This window comes from Pezoporus flaviventris, unplaced genomic scaffold (assembly GCF_033815535.1).
Source record: "Pezoporus flaviventris isolate CSIRO_AGI_PZ_B2104156 unplaced genomic scaffold, CSIRO_AGI_Pfla_v1 ptg000020l, whole genome shotgun sequence".
Taxonomy (NCBI): domain Eukaryota; kingdom Metazoa; phylum Chordata; class Aves; order Psittaciformes; family Psittacidae; genus Pezoporus; species Pezoporus flaviventris.
In genome coordinates, this window is record NW_026892568.1 from 2,863,694 (window position 1) to 2,889,530 (window position 25,837).

Consider the following 25,837-nt stretch of genomic DNA (forward strand, 5'->3'; position numbering starts at 1 on the left):
TCCTGCTAGCTAAGTGTTGTGCAGCTCAATTAGTGAATGCTGGCATGGTACTTTGAGTATACCAAACCGTAGAACAAGCAGCTGTTACTATAAATACCTTGACCACACTGTTTATTAAGCTGAAGCTGAGGGAAACCTCACAGTAGTTGTGATCTGCTTAATAGTGGCTACATCTGTTTTGCTGTGTACCTAAACACATGCAAGGGACTAATAAGACAGCTTGATTAGATACAGCAGATCCGTGTCACTGCATCACAGTAATTTCCCCTTCACGCTGCCCATGGCCTAAGTGAGGCTGTGACCTGGATCCTTGACAGCAGTGCCCTGTTATCACACTTTTCTGATTCATGTGAAGACAGGACATATGGAAGACACTTTCTTTCTATCCCCAAACCACATGTGTGAGTGACCATGACAAATGGAAGGATCAGATCCCCATGTTGACTGCAAGAACAGAGAGATGCAAGTAATTACACTCTGCATCAAGAACATATCCAGCTTTCCAGTGAAACCTTGGAGATGGCACTGACTTTGTCACCCAGGTTTTTCTTACTGCTGGACTAAATCTGCTGGGATTCAGGTGTGGAATGCCAGAGCAAGAATAGGGCAAAGCCCCTGAAATGTCCACTGTTCAAGATACCTGTCTTCAAACAGCATTTCTAGGCCACCCTAAGCATCTAACAATACATGTCTACATCTGTGTTGACTCGCCAAACTGCCTTGACAAGAAACAGAAAGATCCTTTCACTAATTGACTCATTAGCAGAGATAGAAGCATCAGCTCATGACTCACGCAGTCTGAGACATCTCACCTGGGATAAAATGAACATGACCTAGAAACACTTTATTCCTGTTGCTCTTGATGCCTACAGCAGTGCAATATGACTCCACCCAGCAAGTCAACACAAAGTTATCTATATATTTTTGTCTGGAAGTGGTGAAATCTCTAGATAACACAGGAGACATCCAGACTGACAGACCTCTGCTTGCAAACAAATGGGGCCTTACGACAGCTAGGAACTGATACTGACAGCAAAAGCCTCTGAACAAGTAGCAGCCATTGCTTCATGTTGGTCTTCAAACAGCTCCCGCCATTTCTCCCCATGCAAACTTGTTTCCCTGGAAAACTCGGCAGCAACTTGACTCTTGGCTTGAGAGCTCAGTCACTACTGAATGCTTCAGCAAACCCATACAGAGTGTGATGCAGGAACACAGCAAACACCAGTGCCAATAGAGGAAGAAAGGGAGAGAGAGAAGGAGGGAGACAGTCCCTCAACAGCCAATGCTTTAAGCAGAACCAAGGACTGACAGGCTCTACCAGCCAGAGCACTCACCAGGTTGACGAAGTCCTGGTAGCAGATCCTCCCCTCGGAGTTGCTGTCTGCCAGGGCCAGCAGGACCTCCAGCTTGTGGGGGTCCAGCTCTGAGCCGTGCCTCTGGAGAAGGGAGCGGAACTTCTCAGTGCTGATGTAGCCGGTGTTGTCAGGATCAAACTGGGATAGGAGGGGAAAATGCCAGAATTAACTATTCCACATTACACACAACTCTGCCCTCCTATGCATTCATCACCTGCTGCAGACACACAGGGACCCAGGGGTTGCTCTAGGTTTTGTTGACATATTCCCCTGTAATAACCCCATCTCCAGCTTCCTTTCACTGCCCAAAGCACCCTGCTGCAGAGAGGGGTGAACCAGGCACCTTCATCCATACCATCATGCCGTCTCCACCCAAGCTTCAGCTAAGTCAGCTCCCTTCAACTTCCTTCCTTCTGCATCATCATTTCTCTTGTCTGTTTTTCATATCCCTACCTGGGCTATCAAGCAAACCAGAGATGCAGTCTGTGAGATAATACGTGCTGAAAACAGTTTTACTCCTGTATTTCCTAACACAATTGTAACAGAAGAATATGCCATCCCTCCTCAAGCCCTTTCTGCGCTCAGTGGTTCTTTCAGTCACCTTTCCAGGTGCCTTCAAATTGTTACGTGCTTTCACTGCTGAAGAGCTCTCTATCTTAAGATGGATTGGAAAGAAAGTCTTTGAACAGGGAACAAACCAGATGAACATCGCTTCAAACCAGAAGTGGCAAGGCAGCAACATGCCATTTTCAGAACATAAACCAAAGTCATTAACAGGAAAGTCCCAGGTGAGATTTGGAGTGAACCCCACTCTGACCAATAACATCACCATTTTCCCCTCAGACTGAGTGGTTAATCTAAAAATACCACTGACCAAAAGGAGACAGCTTTGCAAGGCTGCTCTAACTCACAACTGCTTCCAGCAGCCTCTGTCCCCCACTGAGCTCCCCAGGGCACTCTGTGAGGGGCTGCCAGCTCAGAGGCTGGCTCAGCCCCAGACCCAGCCAAGCCAGTGCTGGCCCCACGCCAAGCACATTGCTTTTGTGCTTTGAAAACCAGCAGAGGAAGCTGCCAGACCAGCCCGCACTGGATGTGGTACAGTCTGATCTCTGCCAGCACTCTGTTGCTGGGAGATTTGCCTTTGATTTCCCAAACTTGGCTGTGAGGACGCTGGTGCTCGCTGGCCTCCTTTTGTAGATAATGATATCAAGCTTGTTGGCTGGTTTGAATGGCTGTCAGGGGACAGGGTGGTCAGGAGGGAGTCTTTTCATGGAAACATTTGGGACATAAAAGGCCTTGGCAGAGCCAAAGAGGTCCTGACAGTCCTGGTTCTATCCTAACGGAGAACAAAAGCTGAACAGGCGCTGGGCCTCAGATCAGATGCAGCAGAGTAAAGGCTGCTTTGGCAAGGGAGGAGGTGAGAAGGGGGATGTGGCAGAGGCTGCAACCTGCCAGCAGCAGGGTTGGCACTGCTCTGCTGTTAAACACACCAGCCTCAGGCACAGGCAGCTTGTTTGGGGGGATGCAGTGCCCATGTGAGAGGATCTGGCTCTGTCCTCTTCCAGCCCGAGCACCTTTGTCCTGCTGCTCCTGGGGACTCTGCTACCACCGGCTGCTTTGTTGAGCCTAAGCTGAGGAGAAGAGGTCACAGTCCCTGGCTGGAGCAGAGCTGGTCTGCTGTTCTGTCCAAGCAGCAGCCCCTCGGTGAAGAAGCTGCTGGGGCAATTGGATTACACAAAACAAGATAAACCATATGACCTGTGGGCAGTCAGAGCTGGGCACTCTTCCCCAGCCTCAGCCGAGAGCTGTTCTGTCCTTGAAAGGTGGCCTGGATGTACCTTCCTGACAGCTGGCCCTCCGAGCCAAAGGTGGATTTCATCAGCTCTTTGCTGTTAAACAAGGGCTTAATATTAATCCCTGGATAAGTTTAACTCCCCTACTCCAGCCCACTCTAAAGTTAACAGATCACATTCTAAAACCAACCACAAAATCAGAGCTTCTGCACTCAGGCTCAGCTCTGATGCTTTTTTTGGCTCTTGATGGGACTCCCAAGCCAGCTTGATTTGAAGTTTTGCAGTGCTCAATCCCAGAGGCACAGATACCCAGGAAATAAAGTATTATTAGCATAATACCTGAGATGACCTTTCTAAGGGGAATTTGCAGAAGCTGGGAGATGAGTCACTCAGTGAATGGATCTAACACCTGCAATCCCATAGATACTGCTGTGTTCACTCTTGTTTTCCTGAAAACAGTTGACCTAACCAACATCTTACTTAACTGCACCACTTTAACTATATCTTGACATTTAAGATGTTAGAATCTATCTTGTCCAGGACAAATCCATTTGTTCCCTGAGGGCTTAAATGCTTCCCTGCTTTGAGGGCTAGGTTCAGTGACTGAAGCATAGGATTCTCCCCATGTTGTGTGCTCATTGTTTTGTAGGAAAAACCAATGGCCACAGCCATAGGGAAGGTGGCTATTACTTGTTCCTTCAAAGGGCAAGAAAAGACAGAGCTGAAGCACACAAGAGCTGCTGAGATCACAAACCACTTTTCTAGACTTTGTTCTGCTTTAAAGCATTACAAAAAGAAACATTTTGTAACCAAGAACAAAAATTACACAGTCAGCTTCAAACCAGCCCAGAAGGACACACTGACTCCAGACTCACCACTGCTAGAGCTGATACAATCCCATCATTCAAGACTGTACTGTCCATACCTGCTGCTGGCTTTGCAAATGGACAGACAGCTGAAACCTGTCTGGTGGCTACAAATGAGCCTCTGCTCCAAGGATGCTTCTTTCTCATACCAAAAGGCACCAGCATTCCTCCTTCAATTCACTGCCTTGCTGCTTGTCCCACCAAAATCAAAGCAGTAGCAGAAGGTAGCTAGTACTTTCAGAACTGTAAACAGGCCAGGGAACCTGTCCTCCTCTTTCATGTTACCATGTACAATATAGGGTTTGGCACTAAGTTAAAGATACTAATTAGAAATGGGTTTGAATTAAAACAGTGGATCTGAACAGCATGAAAGAGTAAGAGAACAATGAACAAGTAACATCTGAACTAAAAAGGCCCGCCTCAGAGCAGGACTAGAGCACTGCTTCTACAACCTGTTTTACCCTAAACCCCAGCTGTGAGGGAGTTCTCTTATTTATGTTTAAATATTTTTTTTTTTACCATATAAAATCTCATCTGTCATCACAACACTCAAAATCCACACCAACACCCCCAACTGCCTCACACCTTGTTTCTGGTATCACAGCTAGCCATAAAAAATCAAGGGGTTGAGCTAGTCCTGCAGAACATGTGTCCCCACACATGGCAAAACCAACATGCAATGGCACACTCAAAACACTTGGGTCCATCAGTTATAGAAGAGACAACTGACCTTTGCTAGACGCTTCATGTATTTATCCATGGTGATCTCACTGAGGGTCAGTTGTCCCACAGGCCCAGCCGACCACCTCTGTGTCACCGTGAGGCCAGAGGCTGACTGGCAGCCAGCAGTGTGGCTGCGCTGAGCCTCACAGCTCCCCAGGCAAAGCCTCCCAGCAGCTAACTCAGCACAGTGCCTTCCTGCAGCAGTTACTTCTGCCTCTGCCCAGCTACTTGGGCTGACAAGCCCAACACAAGGGGTGCAGGGATGAAGAAAGCCATTTGCCCCCCCTCAGCCTCCAAGACAATAGGACACTAACAGCAATTTCATGCAAGGTTTCCTCTGCATTTCAATGACAATCATCCTTAACTCCCCTGATCCTCAGCTAGGCTCTTCAGCAAAAATGTAAATATGCTAATGACCATAGCAGCCATCTGACCCAGCATCTTAATTCCCTGTCCCAAATCAAGCTATTTTTGCCTATTTCTCTCTTATTTTAGGGCAGACATGCCATAAACTGAAGGTCCCCCAGCAAAACTACAGGACAAAAATAAGGGCAGGAGAGGCCTGCAAGCTCTGATGGAAATAGGAAATATGGTTAAGAAAAGAAAAGAAAATCTCAAATTGCTTCTCCTCTTTAATTAAAGACACATCAGCCACGGCTGAGTGAGCAAGTAGGGTGGAGGCTGGTGCTGCAGACAGACAATGGGTGTCTTGGGAAAACACAGACATCTCACACAGTGCAGCCAGCTGCTCCTCTACTCCATGGCAAACAGCCCTCTGGGGCACCAGAGCAGCTGAACTGGGCACAACGTGAGGCTCCTTTAGCTGCCTTGAGGATTGCAGATGTTGCAGGAACAGAGAATTTGTTACCATCCATGGTTTCCTCACTGAGGGGCTTTGTCTTGGCATCACCCAAGCCATAACTTGTCTTCGCAATGGGCAAGACTCCAAGCAACTTCATCTACTTTGGAAGTTGGCTTTGAGATGGATCAGTCCCTTGAAATCCCAGTCATCTATGGTCCTGTGGTATCTTCACTCCTGGAAGAGCCTGGCGTGGCAGTCAGGCCTCCTGGCACTGTCCCAGCTCTGATACAGACCAGGATAAAGATTCTGGAAATAAATTGCCCTGAGCTTTAGCTTCACCTCCTGCTGTACGGAAATGACAACTCCTGCCTTATTTCCCACCAGAAAGGAGCTATCAGTAGTTTGCCTGCGTCTGGTTCACGTGTAGGCCCTTTCCCACTGGAAACAGGGACTCAACTACATGCAAAAATCTCCAAGGCTTTAAAAAAACACTCTGAGCTTTGCTGGACTTGAACTCAGACCGTTAGATGGCATAGTCTCCACAATCTAGGGATGCCAGCAAGCTTTGGAATCAACCAGGCCATCTCTAAGGGCCACGTTGTAGTTAAATCAAGAACCTCCAAGTCAATACATGGAGTTGACAGATTCCAAGATGAAGCTGTGAAAAGACATTTAAGACGGGCATTGAAAGTCTTCTCAAGATGGTCACACATTTTACTAGAACCCATTCATTCTCTCTTTTTCCTCAGTCTTTGGGGTCATGCTGTGAGATGATGTGTGGGTTTGGGTTTTGTTTTGTGCTTGCTTTTTTATTTTGCTTTTTAATAAAACAATGTGGTATCAGTATATGTAGCATTTGCTGGTTTGATGAAGATTAAAGGAATAACAAAACAGAGGAAGAAAGTCTGCCTTGCAATCCAAATGAGAGGGCAGAAAGCAGGGGCTGTTATAACAGGAGTTTCATCACAGCCTGGTGGTGATGATCTTCCAAGAAGTTAAATGATCCTGCTTTCTTCCAACAGTGAGAGATGCATGTGAGAGGAGAAACCCTAATCCAGAAGAGAGGAAAGCGAGTGAAAGTTAAGTGCATATCCCTCCACTTTGAAATCCAGCTCCTCATCACTGAACGTCACCTAATCTGAGTTGCCTGAACACCTATGGTAAACCATTAGTGCTGGCTCCAGTGATGCACACTCTCTTGCCCTGTAAATAATGAATTTACCCACCACTGCCTGGACAATATAAAGTGATTAAGTGAAGCAGTACTTTAGTCCATGTTGGATTGCTTTGACCTGAGGTGAACCCAAGGGCTGGAAACATCACCCAGCTCTCAAAAGCCAGATTGCATTTAAGCACACAGGATATACCCTCACTTATTCACCAACCAGGACCCCCAGACAAGGGCTGTATAGCACTGACAGAGTGTGACTCGATGAGGACTGCAATGGGGGCTATTAGAAAGCCATGAGGCCAAGCAGCACAGGGACAATATGAACGGAGCTGACCTTCTGCCAAGGTTTCATGTATAGAAGCATAGCAAATTTACAAAGCCCATGACAGCTGGACATCACACTAAACTCCTTGACTCCACAGAGGTTCAGACCCCTTGTCCAAGCCACCACAGGCCAAGCAAATCCTGCTTTTAGAGACTCCAGGAATTTGGGGCTTGGTGGGGAAGCCTATCTGTCATACTTGGCCACCTACCTAAATCCACATTTCTGTCTCTATACACTTTTTAATGCAACTCTCTCCCCTATCCTCCCCCTGCCTGTGGGTTTCTTGCTGCAAGTCCTTGCTAAGGCACTAAGAGAGGATAGAGCTAAGATGCACTCACAAAGCCTGTTAAGCTAGCTTCCAGTCCTCTGCCGCCTGGACAACCCACCACGCTGAGCCTTCCCAATGTGTCTCTCCATATCAGCCTCCTGGCAGAATACCCACAGGAATCAGCTCCAGTCTCAACTGGGGAACTACTCACAGTGTTCAAGCCACCCAGAACTAAATTATTCAAAATATGCCACTGCACTGGCTTTGAAACCAAAGCTGCTCCCCAGAAAGAAGCCAGGGTAAATAGGAGCTCCATTACCAGCAGCGCTGACAGGGAAGGAGATGCAGCACTGGAAGTGAGGGAGATAATGACCTGATTAAGGAGACAGCACGGATGGCAGGAGGTGCCCTCCATTATGCCACAAAGCTTAATGCAGAGAGACATGTTTATAGACTGAGCCTTCTTCAGCTCTGCTCCTTCCTGTTTTATTATTTATGCAAGTGCATTAAGACTAATGGGAAGAAGCTGAGGCACTCTAAAAAGCAGTGTTTGTTTTGGTTTTTAATGTGAAAATACAATATTTAATCTTGACCCAACACTGGGCACCTTGCATGTTTCACTGGATAGGTGTCCTCAGCTGCAGCAACAGGCTGGGCAGGCTGTTCTGACAGCACCAGCCTATCCACACCTTCCTGAGATTGTGGACAAGATGAAGCCTACAAGTTATCAGTCCCCTAATGACTGCCATGACCAAACCCACTCTAACAGTTAAAACCTTTTCTCAAATCCTTAGGGAAAGAGGTTTAACACTTTTTCCAGATCTACTTGTCAGTACTGGCCCAGACATTGCTAACTGTACAAATGCCCCATCTCTTGCTCTCCCTTTTGAATTCCTCTAGTTTTTAGGGCTCCACAATCCCCCAAGGCAATGAGTTCTTCAGTCTAATTAAAGTAAAGCCCATTTTTCATCTGGATGGTATAAGGCATCAAATATCAAAAGCTGAAAACAGCAATATCCATATCAGCATGACACATGATATTCTCATTTACTACCACACAATTATCTTTTATGTCTTTTTAGTTATGTCTTATTGGAGACTCTCAAAACCCTGTATCAATATTAATTACATCTCTCAGGGCTTCTGCATTATGAGGGGACAATAATGAAAGTAAGCCTCTTCATTCAGAGCTGAAATGCGATACACTCTGGATGGGATGCTGCATTTATTTGGACTAGCTAAGTCAATAGAAGGCATGGCATGGGCATGCACAGTCAACCTCCCAGGCAGGAGACAGACAGGCCTCAATCACTATTGCTACGAGGAAAACAAAAACCAAACAAACAGAAACCAACACTCAACAGTCAGAGTATTCAGCTGTATTCCAGGCCAAGTTCCTGCAGTCAGCTCCCTGCTTACCCCATGTTAACTAAACACACAAAAGCATTTCTGTAAAATTCACTGCTACTGACAAAGTCTCCTATCGCAGCAGTGTCTCTGCTCATACATGTGAGGCAGACGAGTCTTCTCATGCAAAACAGGGGTTTGGTCTGATGTTATCTGGAAAAAGTAGCACAGGTGATCCCATGGTGCTTGAAATGTTGAAATGTTTCGGGTCTGCATAGGGACGAAAGGCAGTGAATTATCTCTGTTGTACAATGACGATACACTTTCTGTCCCAGCAGTAACTCCGGAGAGTGGGACACAGCAGCTGCTGAAGCGGGATGGTCTGAGTCAGCAGGTCAAGGTAACTTTCATCCAAAAGACCTTAAAAAGCGAGTACTTACACTGATTTTCTGCAAGTCTGGGAATGCTGGAGGAACATCAAGATCTGCTTTTTACCCTCCCTGCACCTTTGAATCGGCACTACAGCCCTTCGAAACATGGCTTAAAAACTCCTGTCCAAACGTGGTGACAAGCACCCACACCACTCCCAAAACTTCAGGGCTGTGACAAGAATTTAACAGGACAAAGCAGGTCTGTTGGCTAAAAACAACCCACAGCAAACAAACAGATGACTGATATTGAGTAGTGCATAACTGAAGGAGGACCAGTATAACATCAATCAGAATAGGCTACAGAAAATAGATTATGTTCAGCTGATATTAGCTGGAAGAGGATATAAACTTGATGCCAATCATAAGAAAAGATTGCTGCTATGACTGATTTCTGCAGAGCATCTGACATCACCAGACAACTCTGTGTTTGAGGCCTTATTGTGACACAAACTCAGGCTGTCACACATTCAACATGCTAAAGTCTGGCTATTTGACAGGTCTCAAAAATAACGTTAAGCCAGAGAGCCACCATCCCATGGAGATGCCACTAATGAGGTCCCCTGAGAATTCATTCTCACCCACAGAATTAGCATTAGTGACTTAGGAGAAAGTGTAACTTAAGTCTGCATCATGCTCACCAATGAGGTAAAGCAGCAAGTTACTAAACATGAGCTGGGTCTTTCGGTAAAGCTGGGTGCTTGCAAACAATACATATTACAGTAAAATAGGAAGCCAGATGGCCAGGAGCCAAGAATGCCAGTTTACAGGATGGGGACTGCCATCTTCAGAAGAAGCTATTCTAAGGTGGGGGAAACCCCTTGCTTTGTTACACTGAGTAACAACTCAGTGCTCTCAACATAACACTGCCTTCAAAAAAGGAAATGTGAGCTGCAGGTTTGTAAATGAGGTGATATTACCTCTTCCTTTGGCACTTTGTTACTCTATAGTCTGACTGGCTCTACTACAGGCTCAATTCATTAGTTTATGAAAAGGAAGGTTAAGCAATGACTTGATCATTGTCCAGAGGAACCACAAAGGGAACACGAATTTGGCAGCAGAGGATTCTCCCCTATGACAAAGGTATAATCACATCTGCGGGCTAGAGGTCAAAGCTGAGCAGCTTCAGATTAGAATAAGTTGATTATTTTTACTATTAACGAGTGAAATGTCTCAGTAACTTAACCAGAAGCTTCACAACTGTATTGCAGGTTTTCCTGGGAAATGAGATATGGTCAAGGTCAAGCAGAAAACCACTTACAAAATCTTATGGCCTTCATTATGAGACACCAGATGATCCCAACAGCTCCCTTCTGACCTGACTGCAAGTTATAAGGTCTCATTAAAAACTAAGCCAAACATATGCATTTAAAGCCCCAACTAACAACTGCCATAATATACATAACCTGAATAACCCCCCTATACTGGGAATTCAAATCATGCTTCTGGTTAGAACCACCACCACAGAGCAACACTCCTACTAAACAGACTGGGAAGCATATTTAACTTACACTGATTTTACATTCAGCTTTACTCAGTCAAGGGGACTAGAAGCTTTCCAAGCTAAACTGGAGCAGAAGATGTCAGCCTTGTGAAGAGGACACAGAGGTATCACATGATTCCTTACAACACCTTGTAGGCACCTGGCATTACACTGCAAGGACATAACCGTCTCAAAGCTACTCCAGAGAAGCTGGTTCCAGATGGAGCCAGAGCTGGGAGTAGTAATTATTACTCATCTCTATCATTTAAACACTTGAGAGCAAGAGATTCTCACTTGCATCTTTCCAGGGTTACAACTGCAGTAAGGAGCCAGACTGCTGGAACCTGTGGTAGTTCACACTGTTTCTTAGGAGATACATCCAAATCAGTCCTGGATGACACCCAGACTGCAGGTTCCCTGTACGGAGGACTGCAAGATCTGCAGCGTTTGCACTTTCACAGTGTCTGCTGTGTCAAATACACTTTGGTTTAAGGGTAAAAGAGATTTGTCCAAGTGCCAAAGATGCGCAACAACGAAACAGAGAAGTCCAGCTTCATTTTGACTTCTTGTATGCCCTTATTGGGCACAAGGTACAAACACAAGGCAAGGCACAGTGTTTCTATTCTCTTTGCAACAGACTTCAAGCAGACACAAAACGTGTCTGAAGTTTTAAAGCAAATCATGACTTAATAAAGATTCCACAACAGGAATGCAACTGCTCTTGCAGGTCACAAAATGCAGGGCCTCCTGCAAGGTGTAACGTCTCTGTAGGGCCCAAACGCAATGAACAGGGAATCACTTTTACACACTCGCCAGCCTGACAACAAACTACCACAGCATGCTTTGAAACCCCTCTTTAAGAGTCTTACCATGGAAAAGTGTCCTTTTCACAGCACTGACAAGCCCTCACAGAACCTGGCCCTGCCTGAGCCATATCAAGGGCTCCTGACTGCCTCAGGAGACAGCAGCAATGCTGCCTTCCAGCCTCCCACACAGCAGAGAGCTCGTCCTGTCAGTCAAACCTGCACTCACTCACAGAGCCCCTCTACTTCCCTGCCTCCACTTCGTTTCTGCCTATTTTACTGAACTAATCAGCTCTCTCTTGTGTCTGGGATCACCCATGCTTTAGAGAGCTCCTGATCCCCCTAACAAGCCTGTCCACTCTTCCCAAGCTCTAATATTTCCCCTTTTCCTTGAACAGACTGGTTTGGATGCAGTTTAACCATTCCAAGCTGAACCCCCCATGGGCACCCACAGGCAAGCAGACCTCCCAGTTAGTTTTCCTGCCACACTGCAGCAGGGAGACCTGCTCCTTCAAAAGGCTGGGGTGATGTCTGCATGCTGCTGGCACAGGTGCAGGGGATCAAGTGAGCAGCAGGCTGGGAGATCTTTGGCAGAGGTCTGTGGTCCATATTTGCCATGTCTGCATCACAAACACAGGGTTGTGGCTGCACTGAGACTGAGAAACAAACCCTGGCTACTACAATTCACAAGCTCTATTTCCTTAAACACACACACAAGTGCACAGATGGCTTTCCAAAACTGGTATGACCCCATTGTAGATGATTAGAAGAAGGAAGCAGAGAAGGCACAGGCAACAACCACAGTAAGGGAGCCAGAACAATTACAGAGTGCATGTCATGCTCTTCAGGAATGAGGAAATCAAAACAGCCTCCTGAAGAGTCACCTAAGAGCTGAAACCACTGCAAATAAAGGAGAAACGAGCCAGTAGGAGAGACAGAAAGACCAGACTGAAAAGGAATGTTAGGAAATGGCAATACTCTTCCTATTCATGGGTCATGCCACATCTCTGGGAAGTGGGAAGAGAGTGGGAGAAAGAAAATCTTCTCACCTGCAGGTTAACTAGAGAGGCCAATCCACCCCAAAGAATCCCATCAGGCTTCCACTGGGATTAACCAGCCCATCCAGTGGGGCCAACCTCTAGGAGAGCATCCTCACAGAGCACACTGCAGACTGCTGTGCTTCGGATGATCACGGAGAAGGGAGTGCAAAGGCACAAAAGGAGGGCTGCGGCGGGGCAGGAGGAGAGGGCAGCCCAGCCTGGCTGAGAGGAAGCCCAGCTGAATGGGGAAAGGAAAGCGGGATGTGAATGAGCATGAGGTGATGAATGGTGGGGAGGGCATGGCAGTTTTACACAGGGCAGAGAGCAAAGGCAGACTGAATGGGTAAGACTGAAAGATGCCGCTTGAATGGAGGGGGAGAGAGGGAGGAGAAATTAGACAGAGAGAGAGCTGAGCAGCACAAAGTGAAATAGTGCAGGCAGAATAGCTTCCCACATGGACTTGACAAGGCCTTAGAGAGAAAGACAAGTAACACAGCGTGAACTTTAATCCAGGAGCAGAAAAGCTGCCTGAAGCAGACAGTGTTACCATCATCTGCCCCTGTATAATCCCTCCACTATCAGGCACCTTCTTTGCTCCCAGCCAGCAAATTCTCATGAACCCAGAGCAAATCCAACAGCAGCCACCAAAGGCCAGATCACCCCAGCAAAGGGAGTTGTAGCAAAACTGAGCTAGTGACATGGAAACACCAAGATAATTGCAAGCAGCAGCCCAGGAGATGCAAGTGTAACACTGCCCTAAAGATGGGACAAGATACAATGGGTATGTATGACAGAGAAACAGCGGTTATTATTAGTGTTATTTGCAAGCCTTTCCTCCCATTTTTAAAGACAGGATGAACTTTTTACAAAACAAATCTTTTCCAAGCAAAAACGTGGAGATTTCAGTCATGCCAAGACTTTCTTGACAGTTTGCCTTAGTTTTGAACATTGATGATTTAGAAGAAGTTCCCTCAGATTCTACAAGGCCAAAACACAGGACATTACTGTTTTCAAAATGCTTCAGTAGATAATTATCATTTATGTTCATATTCAGATGGTTCAGCTCAAGTCAAATATTTTGCTCAAGAAGAAACAAAAAGCATTTTTCCTAGTCTTTGGGGAACTGCAAACAAAACCCTACATGTCATTATTCACCCACCTCCACCCTGTTCACAGCTGGGGTACATAAAGCATTTAGAAAGGACACATCATACTACTCAGTGACAGAGCTGAAAACTGAATACTCTCCCATCCCTTTTAGATGTGCAGGTTTAGACAGGCCAAGGTATCCGTTATCTTCATAGATCCATCAGTCACCCCCAACAGGATCCTGTGCCAATCCTATTTTCCCAACTGCAAAGCAAAAGGTCCAGTGACTCACTCCAAAAGGGGTAATGTAAGGCCTTAAATCATAGCCTTTTAGTTCATATTTGTCAGGAACAACCATTTAAAAGCTAATTGTGTCTGGAATCATGTTTTGCTTCTCATAAATAGACCCCACAGTCATACAGGCTAAAATGAGAGGTCATAGAAAGCCAGTAGAAGGTAGGACACAACCCTCAAAAACAAATACCATGGAAAGGAAAATAAATTTAAATTGAAGACTTGACCCTACTTTACCTTTTCATCAGGGAAGTCAAACATATCAGCTGGCTTCTAAAGTGTTGCTAGAGGAACTACGAGGGGCCCATCTGTACCTCAGCCTGAGACTGTTCTGCTCCCTTGATTTTGGATGTTTCTTCCACCAAGCAAACACAACAAATCAATGCAGTTAATTTCAGGCAAAAAAAACCGAGTGTCCTGGAGTCAGAGCACAGGCAGCAAATCATGTGAGAAAAGACATGAGGATTTCTCCCCTTTACTCCTCCCCCCTCAGTAGCAAAGGAATTCCTGAGAAATCTGGGCCAGATCATCAATCCCCCTCAGAGAGGTCCAAAAATATAGGGCAGGGATTTGGGATCAGGTCATTAGCAATCAGGTTTCTAGCACATAGTGCTTTTTTAAATGATAATTTGTTCTCTTTATGATTCACAGTGGTACCACCTCATAGAGAGCCCCACTTTAGGAGCTAGGAGAGGCAAAATAATTCACCCAAGGATGCAAGGGGCCTAAAATGCTGCTGTAGTTGAGATGAGCTGCCTGTGATCCAGCCACCACCATATTGCCACCTAATAACTTACTAGTGAAAACTGTTAATTGCCAAATATTAGAGTGGAGATTTTTAATCAGGGTTTAAGACAAAACAAAGGTCAAAGCACCTCCAAGAAGTACACCAAGCTTGGTGATACCCACAAACAAGAAAAGATGTCCAAGTGTGAGTCTTTCCTAGAAGCAGCAGTGAGCTGAAGAGATGGATGTGCCTTTGTGCAGACATGCACAGGCACACAGCAGCAGCAAAGGGATCGTAAGGGTCTACCAGAGCAGACAAGCTTTAACGTCGCAATTTCCCAGGCCAGTTGAGCCCATGAAGAACCATTACTGCAAAGAGAATACTGTCTTGCTTTTCCATCCGCCTGGCACAAGCAGATGATGTTACATATGGCACTGGGGGGAAGGGAAATAGGGTATGAATAATTTTCAATCCAGTGAAAGGAGTGCAAGCTCTGCAGCTGCTGCAGGGTGAGCACACCCTAACAACATCAGCTATTGCTTTGGGTCAAGAGATCATACCATTTCAGCCTGCTTCCTGACTTGTGCTTCATTCCAGCTGCTTTTCTCTGCCTTTAGTGCCTGCCTGCAGGAACAGCTATCTCTCTGGAAAAAATTAAAACACAGGGAGAAGTTACATGTGCCTGATGAAAGTGACAACACAAGGCAGGTCAATGCTTAGTCTAAAAGCATTCAAGCAGGGTCAACACCTACTAAAAATAAAGACATAAATGCACAGATACACACAATACAGGAAAAGGATTTACTCTGATGGGACAGCAGGAGCTCAGTCATGCTTGGGCTTTCTTGAACCTGCATCCCTAGGAAACTGGCAGCTCTTACAACTGAATCAGACAGACTTGTGCTGCCAATGCTGGAAGCTGACAAGCCATCCCCCTTCCAGGACAGGCTCCTGGAGCACCCATACTGTTAGGAACCAAAACTGTCACATCCCACATCCCACACCCAGCCTGGGAACTCTCATTCTTTCTTGCTCCCCAAATCTATGTGTCCCCTATCAGGCAAACCCACTGCCACAGGCTGCTCAATCTTCTTATGCAAATGAACTCAGGGTAATTGGGACAGTTACAATGAGTCCCTGACAATGTTTGCTTTTGTGCACACCAGTAGTAAATATAGACTGAGCTGCTTACTAAGGATGGGGGGTGAGGGGAGAGCTGCACTAAGGGATAGCAGGAAGTAAGCATTTTTTAAATGCAAGAACGGTCTCAGAGGTGTGGAGCTGACGGGCAAAGGAGGAGCCAGATGCTACAAACATAAGTCTCAAAACAATTCAGGGAAGCACAGCCATGAGCACATCTGTGGAGCTGTCCCCCTGCATTACAACCTTCATTCCAGGGACAGAAAACTTCCACAGCATTCATCCAGCTAAGGGTATCAGCTCACAGGATTCAGCCACCAGAGCAAAGACTGGACAGGGCACAAATACCCCACCCAGAGCCATTGGTGACAGTGTCCAGGCTGCCAGCATGCAGTGGCTGGCTCTGGCTCAGTCGCTCCTGCACCGACAGCTCTGCTTCTTGGTTATCTCAGCACGCTTCAGCCCATGAACCTCATAGATATGCTCTACTTTTGTTGTAGCCCATGCAGCAGCCGTAGAAGAAACCTAAACAAAAAGCAATGGCCCCCTGAAATCCTGTCATGCAAACAAGACTCTTCCCACCCATGGCCACAAGGACTGAATGGAGAGGGACCATCACCCCCCACCCAGCCCTGCCTGGTGGTCTTTTTGTCTCGTGACCTTCCCCACACAAACACAACCCCACAACAATCAGACAGGAGACACAATGCACCAGCGCCGGCTTTCCCAGCCCTTCAAGGCAAGCTGGGGAGGGAAGGGGGGAGAGCTGGGGGGAGCTGAAAGGAGCTGGGGGTGATGAACAGATAGGATGGGCAAGGAAATACCAAGCAGCATTTTAATTTTGACTTTTACAGTCCCATAAGCCAGGATAAAAATAAGTTTTAATGAAAGAAACAAAAGAAATGTTATCTCAAATGGCTTAAAGGGACATGGGAATACCAGCCACTGGGATTCTCATACCTAAATAAATAAATAAAGCCAACAATGCTTCTAAACCCTGCGGACATCTTTTAACATCCCCTCCAAGAGGCCCCCAAAACTGAGCCCTTTGGTGCAAACTCTGCTGACTTTACTGGGCTATCTTTGAGACTTAAAGTCTGAGATGGATTAAATATAAAGGTTTTCCTTTAGTCTGAGAGAACAGCTGTAGCTGAAGCATCACCACACATGGAAGAGTGTGCTATAGATTCAAAGCACAGCAAGTTTCTGCCAGTCTGTGCTAACAACGGAACAAGAGAGTCATGACCTGGGCTACTGACAGCAAGGAATAAATGTGCCTCCAGGCCCGAGACTGTCCTCACAAGCTAACAGATGCCTTTTGGTTACTGCAGGACACATCTCCTTTGGGAAAGAGCAACGAGGGTCCCCCAGGACTTAGTTGCAGATCAGCAGACCAACAAAGCAAGGGGAAGCTCCTACCTTCTGAAATGCCAAGGGATTCTTCCCTGCTCCCCATGCATGTACAGGAAAGAATACACACTCCACAGGAAAGCAACCCAAATAAAGCAAAAAGAAATACCACCTCTCAGGACCTGGCTTCAGTGAGCTTACCAGGGCCCTCAGCTATGTTTCAGGGCACTGGAAATATATACTAAGTACCTTTACAAGGAAGGAGGCCGTGCTTTTGCCAAAATCTAAGATCTGAATGCCATGACATCCTGGCAGCTGAAGCAGTAACAGAAAGCAGAGCTAGGGGAAAGCATTTGTGTGATTTACAGACACATTAGCCACCTAGGGAGCATGATACAGCAAGAAACAACATCTCAACTTCTCCTGCCAGCACCCCCCTAATGCTATTCTCATCATCCACATCCTCCATTAACACACTGTGACTGCACAGTGGAAAGCACCTGAGGAGCCAGGGATGAAACCACCTCTGTGGGATGATGCAGCTGATGGAGAGACAGAAAGTCTTGACAAAGGCCTTGTGCAGCAGCTGGGTGCAGGAGGCCTCTCCCAACCCCAGCATGCAGTGCACCAGGCCACATCTGGCCAGCAGGTCCCAGTGAGGGGGCATGGATGTGCAACTGACCCTTGCCTATGTCCTGACATAAACTGGAGTAACTGGAAGAGCAGCAGCACTGCGCCCACACAAAACTGGCAAACTTCCCGCGACAAGGATACTGTCTCCTGTCAATCCAATCCAGTCTTAATCCTCTGTAGAAAGATCCCATCAGCACCGTGCTAAGAGGCAATCTTTCAACCAGATGTTAACAATAGTGAAGATGACTGAGAGACAGATGGAGAACAGATAGAACCAGGCTCTGTTCATCATGGAGTGACTTAGAGGAACAGGACAGGAGATACACAGACAAGATGTTTAGCCTTGCTCAGCCTTGCAGCAAGGTGGTACACATAAGTATGCATGGGACAATGAATCTATTGCACCTGCAGGCAGCTGTAAGCCAGTGAGTGTCTCACTGCAAAGGAAGTAGCTGTGGCCAAGCTGTGGAGCTGCTTTGAGCTCTGCAGGATTTCTGTCCTATTTAGGATAGGCACAAACTTGCTGCTGGTTTGAGGATTTGCCCCCTGAGACTGGATATTTCCCCAGCATGGAGAGGAAAGCAGAGTCTTGCCTCAACTCATTCCACAAAGATTTCAGCTGAATTCCTCTTCAGAAAAGAGATTACTCAGGCAACAGCAGGATCTTCAGCACAGTTATCATGTGAGCTAGCAAAATAACTGTGCAACTGGAAGCTGGCCATCAGTCTCTTCACCCATCAACCGAGGGAGGGAACACAGTCAAAAAGCAAGTGTCCAACTCCCATGGCCTCTTAATATTTCTATACTAGAAAACCTCACTGCATAGATAAATGTTTGTTGTATCAAGTAGGGAAGTAAAACAGACTGGGTTGCTTAGCTGAGATCAATTCCTGTCCAATTACATAAAATAATTTTATTTTACATTAGTCTTTATTATGGCAATGAAAATTATATGGCCATTCTAACTGACGGGTGTTGCTCTTCCCAGGCCTTGTGGACCTGATCTCAGACAAGCTGAAGTGAGAATCCCTCCTACACCAAGGAAACAGGACAGTCTGGATAACTTCAACCTGTGGTGAGGGGCTGAAGAGGAAAGGGGGAATTTCTTGAGGTCTTTTTCAGCCCTATGCAACTTCCCATTCCTTCTCCCCTGAGCCACATGAGCTGCAGTGCGCAGAGCTGTGTGCTGCACTGAGCCCAAGCAAAGAACCCCAGAGCTCTCTGATAGGGAGCTGGTGGTTGCAGTGGCCTGGACAAAGCATTCACAGAGCAATGCTGCCTTCCACAGCCCCAGAGAGTGACTGATACCCAAAGATGCCAAATACCTTCAGCTGCCACTGAATTCACTGCCATGAGATTTCCAAGAACCCTGGACATTATTTGAGACCAAGCCTCCAGAAGAAAAGCAGCTGCTTTGCTTGAATACTTTGCCGGATGCCTTTCAAACAAAGAAAGAAAACAAAATAAACCACAGAAACCTCAAGGAAAAAGATCACTTGAGCCTTGATATTTCTTTCTACTAGGCACAACTTTATGGTGTGTATCACAATATTCTCCCTGCATATTTGTTAGTGCCTCTTCATCCAGGCTTGCATAAGTGATGAAGAGCTGAGGTACTTGTCTCACAGAGCTAAAGGGAAAAGCAAGAAATGTTCTCATAGAGCCGCCTCTGAGTATCTGAGGGATCATCACAACCTCATGTGCTTGAAAACATGACATTTACAACACAAATGTTCTCCCATGGAAGGGGTGCACGTTTTGTGAGCTTCCTTTAATAAAACTCTCAGCAAAAGAACTGGAATATGCCCATGTCTTCATGCTTAAAGAAATACCATAAAATTGGGAGAAGTCCTTACCCCTCTGCAATCAGTAATGAAATTAGCCCAAAGGGGCCCAAAGGAAGCAAATGAGGCCTCTTCAGAGGGGCCAGGATTTCATCTCATGTTTAAAACCCCACAGTGGCAGTTCTGTACTCATTTTAATGACCCACCAAATCCTTTTAGTCCTCTACATCCCTCTATGAAAACCTAATAATGAAAAATTGTCTACTAAAACTTGGCTTTTCCTGAAAAATAATATCTGGACAGATCTCCAAAGACAGATATTCCTGTGGACACAGTGAATTTGGGCTGCAATGCTTTGTTTTCAGATATCATTGCAGTTCACATTTTCACAGCTTCCTTGGAATAACATTTGATATGGAAAAAGTGTAAGTGATACTCACAGACAAAAGAGTAGCCAACCCTCTGGAACCACAGGGCCTCGCTATTTGTATTGCTTTTGTAATAAATACAGCCTGAGCCACAGCATTCCAAGTAAGAGATCCTGAGGCAACTTCAATATTCAAGCAAACCATTGCCATGCAATATTAAATGCATTCATTTTTTATGAGCATCAAATTCTACCTATTAACAGATCGGCCATACTCTGCAGCTACCAATTCACATACCCAGCCTGCAAGCTGCTGAGGGCAAATGGCCACAAGATATAGGAATACATTTCATCTGAAAAAGGAAACTAACATCCATCATAATTCAACTCAACGGTCACATTTTCTTTACAAGCAGCAGCAGAGTCCATGGCTGACAACCACACACCCCAGATGCAATGAAGCACTGAGCTCTCTACTTCGAGACTGCAACTGTGATGCATGCAGTGTTCACCAAGTGAATCACATTCAAGTCCTGTGCAAAGAGGAAATTCCTTGGAATTACTTTTTCACCAAGTCACTAAACCCCACACTACTGTACATGGACTAAATTCAAAGGCCTGATCCTCATCGTGGAAGGCAGCTTATCTGAACACAGTTTATGTGAACATACATCAAAACCCTGGAACAGTTTCTCAGCCCTTTTGCCAAGCGAGGCCATATTACCAGCTTTAATGTAACAGCACTTTTGATCTTATAGCAGCTAGAGTGGTGCTGGTACATCTATTATTCCTCCTGGAACAGAGCTGTGCTCCCATATCACACCTACAATTCACTCTTTTTGTGCATAGCTATCTAGAAAGAGATGTAAGAAAGAGCTTCTTAGCAGTACATACCCCTTCTGTCATCCCAGGGAGGTGAATGACCCTCTCTACTGCCCAATCCAGGACCAATTCCAGCTATGGCAAGGAGAAAGGCTTTTATTTTAAGCTTGTTGAAGAGGTAACTGGGTGCTGCAGACAGAAGGATGGACAAGGGGTAAAGTCTCCTGTAAACTGGTTCTCTTTTTTCTCTAGTGAGCACCATGCAGGTTGTCAGCAGTCTGGGGAATGAGAGGCAAACCCATAATCAAATAGATTCCATTCCTTTTATAGGTCTGAGCAGCCTGTCCCCCATTGTAACAGGATATGATCACTGATCTCCTTATTCCATGTTCCCACCTGTGAAACTAAATGAACTGATACTGGAGAATGAGCTTTGAAGTCCTTGAAGAGGAAGAAGTATTGCAGTGCTGAATAAGGCCAATTCCCTACAGCCAACAGCCACTGCAGTGATACAAGCAAAAACCCTAAGGTGCAGAATAATCAGGCTCTGAAGGAAACTAAAAACACAGAGAAAACATAAAAGAACCTGAACATGGAAAGTTAATGCTGCTTTGAACATTGACTGAGCAAAAATCCTTCCCCAGAGTGACAGAACTGCAGTCGGCAATCAGGAACTCTTGGTCTGGCATCCAGGCTGTTAGGTTAGACTCACAGCTCCCAAGAGGTCCCTCTGCAGGGCTTTACTCAGACCTATCTCACAGGCATCAGCTACAGCAGCTTTGCAGAAAGGAAGGGCAGGAGCTGTTGGTTAAGCAGTGGGGAAGAACCAAACACCACTTGTTTATTCACAGATCTTGCTGCTCTAACTTGTTGCTTGCATTAGATGTCACAGTGGTAAGTACCTGTTTAAGAAAAAAAACCAACGAAGAGGAACAGTAGGAAACCCACCCCCCTGCAACTAATCCAATTAAGACACAGGATAAAGTTGTAGAGGTTAATCAGATCTGAGCCACTGGGTCTGTCTTTGCTGCTGCTTAGTGACATATCTGGTGAGCAACACCAGCAAGACAAAGGCCAGGCAGAAACTCCCATGAGCCAGGAGACAAATGCTATTTCCCTGCTGCATCAGGCAGAAAAGAGAGAAGCACACTGCAGATCAGGACTGGGGGTGGTCTGCTGTGCTCAGAGCTTGGCTGTCCCATTAAGCCTTATTAGGTGTCAGGATGCTGTGGCTGATGGGCTGCATGAGACAGTCCTTGCAGCAACGACCAAGGCTGGGCCTGCAGGGTGCTGCTGGGTTGATAACTAGGGAGAAAATTTACTCAGCAAGGAAAAATTCTGCCCATACATTGAGGGGAGCTCCTCCTGTCTTGGGTTTCAACAGCTTTAACTCTCTTCTTACCAAGGCTGCAGCAGGGCAGGTGAAGTCTGTCCCAGCCCAAAAGGCCACCCACACAGAGACCACGTGGACTGTCTGAGGTAGGTTTTTCAGCACTGGGAGCCAGAAGAAAGCTGAGCTGGGGTTTGCAGTGAAACAGCTCCACCAGTGCTGGGGCACAGGATTCAGCGCTGGCATAGGAAACGTTGCTCCTGTCACACTGTATCAGCCAGCCTGCAGCCCAGCCTGAAGTCCTGACCTAAAGCTACCTTGCAGGCCGAGCATGCTGATTTCCCCAGCTCAAGCTTTCCTCTACAATCAGATCTGCTTTGCCTCTCTCTCCTCCTCCCATTAAGGCAGAAAGAAGACAGAACAACTGAAACAAAAAGAGAAATGTTTCATAATCCAGTGACCATCATTTCTCCTCCTAGAGAGGAACTGGGTCTCTTGATACCCCTGTACCACACTGGGCTTTGCTAGGCTCCTTTGTAAATTGTTCTTCCTTCTTTGTAAATTCTTTACTCCAAGGACAGCAATTGCCACTGCGTTTCAGTTTCCCAAAGGAGCTAAGATCCACAGCCCCCAAAATCAGAACTTTTGTCCTTCCTGTAGGAAGTTTCATCCTTCCTTTAAAGATACAGAGTTTTATAGCAATCAGCCATAAAATTTGTCAGGAGAAAAAACTACATTTTATACTCTGGACTTGAAACACAGAATATTTCAGATTAAAAATAGCTCCCTTTTTCACTGTCTGCCAGATCTGGGAGGGAGGTGAAAATCCACAGAGACTTGATTTGATGCGTGAGAAAGTAGAATTCTATAGCAGGGAGTATGCACACACAGTTATTTGAGTTCTAATAATAGTTCTGCAATAATATTTAGCTTAGTGGAGAAAACGAAAGCTTTGGATAGACCCATGCTAGCTGGTACTCTGATACTGAGTACCATGGCAAGTCAAGTACATCCATCAGAGAGAGGGGAAAACTCTAAAATAAACAAACAGTTCTAATAAAAACCTCATCACAGCGCAGTTTTCCTTCCTTTAAGATGGTTTTTCTTTCAAATTTCAAATACCTGCTCCTGTATCAGCAATCATTGCAGGTACCTTGCCAAGATATGAGATGCTTTGTCTGAATGACCCAGGTGTGGGCATAGCCCTGATCAGCACACAATGCTCCCCCCCCCCGAGCAGGTAGCTCCAGATCAGGCTCCCCCACTCCACAGTGGGACAATATTCAACCTTCCTCCCCAGCAGATGACAGGCCATCAACTGCCTGCAGCTTTCTGAGGAACTGTAGCTATAACCTGTGCAAATCTAACATAGCAAAACCTGCAGTTTACTCCAGAGCACCCTATGTCCTGCAAAAGGGCCAGCTCTGCTCTTTGGGGTGATGAGTAACTGTCAGAAAAGAACAGCAAAGCAGCATCACGTGTCCCAGTGAGGAAAGGCTCCACACAAAGCTCCGCCACCAGCTAAATTAATAGAGCCTAGCACAGGAGAACAGGAATCGGCAGGCACAGCTTTGACTAACAGTACAGGCAGTTAAACATCCGGTATTAAAAGCTACTGAGTAATGCAGGAGCAGTGGGACAGAAGGAGGGATACACCTTGGAAAGTGAGAATAGCCAGTCATTCCCTCCCTCCAAATTGGTGTAGGATGACAGAGGCTGGATCACCTATACACTGTCAATAAGCATCTTGTCATTGGCAAGGAACACAACCCAGGGCACTCTAACATCCCTTCTCTGATGTCACCATCACAACAGGCACACATAGAGCATCCTCATCACAGGAGGCAGGTCCCGAACCTGCTAACATCAGGAAAACATGTTGGTGTTCCCACTAGGAAAGAGCTTATTCAGCTACATTCACGGGGAGCAGTAAGCAGAGAATGACCTCAGAAAGACTACAGCACTCACACTGCAGAGAGCATCTTTCCTTGAATGAACTGCTTTTGCTTGGGTTGGGTGTGCATAATTCAGGCTGGTTTAGACTACAAGAAACCATCCAATGCAGCTTTGTGTCAAACCTCCACCCACACATCGGCTACATAATTAATAAGGATGAAAGAGAACATTACTCCAAGCTGGTGTTCAGATTCTCAGTGATCAGTAAAGCTCCTTATATTCCATTTGGCCTTGGAAGTCAGCAAGAGGAATATACTTCATGCATCATAATCCATTAAATACAGGCTTGTAAGCCCATAATATCACTGTTCCTGCAAATGTGGAGTCATTTTTTGCATGAACCAGTTTGTTTTGCAGTACGTCTAAAGTTAATTAGTTTTCACATTTTTATTACTCCACATGGTCAAGTAACAGCCTGGAGCTTCCAGTCATCTGGAACCATGACAGGTCCAGAAAATTCTCACTATGCCTTTCAGGACTATTTACTAGGGCCATAAATGGGACAGTTCTTTGGGAGACATCTCGTCACCTTGGGAGAAGTCACTTGGTGCACCTGTCTTGTTGAACAGGATTGTCCAGCATTTATACCCCCTCCACCAGAAGAGTTGTTTACTGTCATGCCCAACAGGTAAATGGCCATGAGAAATGGACCACTGTGCTCATTCATAAAAACACATGGCTTTAGCCTCTCCAAATGCTGTAGCAGACAATGAATGCAGGCAGGAACTTTCCACCAGGTGAAGAGCACACAAGCAAACCTGCACACTACAGCTTCTGGGATACAGGCTGACTGAAAAAAACTGCAATAGCAAAAGCCTCTGGTGGGGATGCCCAACACTAGAGAATCCTCTAAAAAGCCAAAATACAGTTTAGCTCCTACCACTCTAGAGGAGACAACACCAGAACATTAAACATGTTGAAGGCACAAAAGCAATCCTGCACCCATACACATACACAAAAGACAGAATCATAGAATCAGCTAGGTTGGAAAAGACCTTTAAGATCATCAAGTCCAACTTGTACCCCAGGACTGCTAAGCCCACCACTAAACAATGTCACATCCCATTGACAATTGCCACAAACCATTCCCAGGGCTGGCAAGTGTGAAGTGTGATAAAGCAAAGGTGCAATTCAATAAAGATTCTTCAGACACTTCATTTAGGTTGGAAGGAAGTTATTGCTCCAGCCATGGTCTCCAGGCACAGCTCAGAGACCACAGATAGCAGCAGCAGGACCACCTCCCGTGCTCTTCACAGCAGTCACCCCCAAAAGGGCTGCCTAAATGCACAAAGTAATGCAAAATAAATGCTTCTGCAAACCCCAAATACTATTGTCAGAGGACACATGAAGGAAAACTGTTTGTGCCTTCCCTGCTGATGGGGAGGAGAACAACCCAGAGACATAAATCCAGTGATAACAAGACTGTGCAAAAGCAACTCCTCAATTAGCAAAGAGGGAGTAGCTGAGAGAAGAGGCAACAATTCAAATGGAAGAAGGAACCACAATAAACACTTTCAGTTTCCTCCCCAGTGCAAATGACAAGGCTAAAAAGCAACATCCTTCCATGGAGGCCACTACCTGAAGTGAGGAAAGATGCCTTAAGGCCCACTTCCCATTATTTCTCAGCATGAAGGTAAAGAAATGTGTGAGAGGAGTGGCAGGAAGCCAGCAGAGGGAAACAGCACATGGCTGTGTTTCAGAGCCAAGGGGCAGAACTAAAGCCCCACTCTGCTCTCCAAATCCCTCAGGGCACATGCCATTCTGGTGCCAGCCCCAGCAAAACATCCAGTTGATATTAGACATATAATGAGTCAGGACAATTGTCACACTTGTTTTCAAGTGCTTTGCTAGACCAAGTCAGAGCAACAGGATCAAGTCCTCCAGTAGTTTTTGTGAAACTTTCTATTTTTCAGCTTTTATAATATTGATCCTTTCTGTGCT

At 45.9% G+C, this 25,837-nt stretch overlaps 1 protein-coding gene across 8 annotated transcripts in view; it reads right to left on the minus strand.

The window, feature by feature from the left end:
- RHBDL3 (rhomboid like 3) overlaps positions 1-25,837 on the minus strand; it is a 67,831-nt gene that overhangs the window by 26,098 nt on the left and 15,896 nt on the right. For 7 of the 8 annotated variants that reach the window (XR_009743720.1, XR_009743722.1, XR_009743721.1 and 4 more), the window contains one exon: positions 1,335-1,493. Coding sequence is in view for 4 of the 8 variants with exons in the window: in XM_061455337.1 (XP_061311321.1) it covers positions 1,335-1,493 (159 nt within the window). In the remaining 4 variants the exon portion in view is untranslated. Of the gene's footprint in view, positions 1-1,334; positions 1,494-15,074; positions 15,159-25,837 lie in introns of all 8 variants that reach the window. The other variant, XM_061455340.1, reaches the window with a different exon arrangement.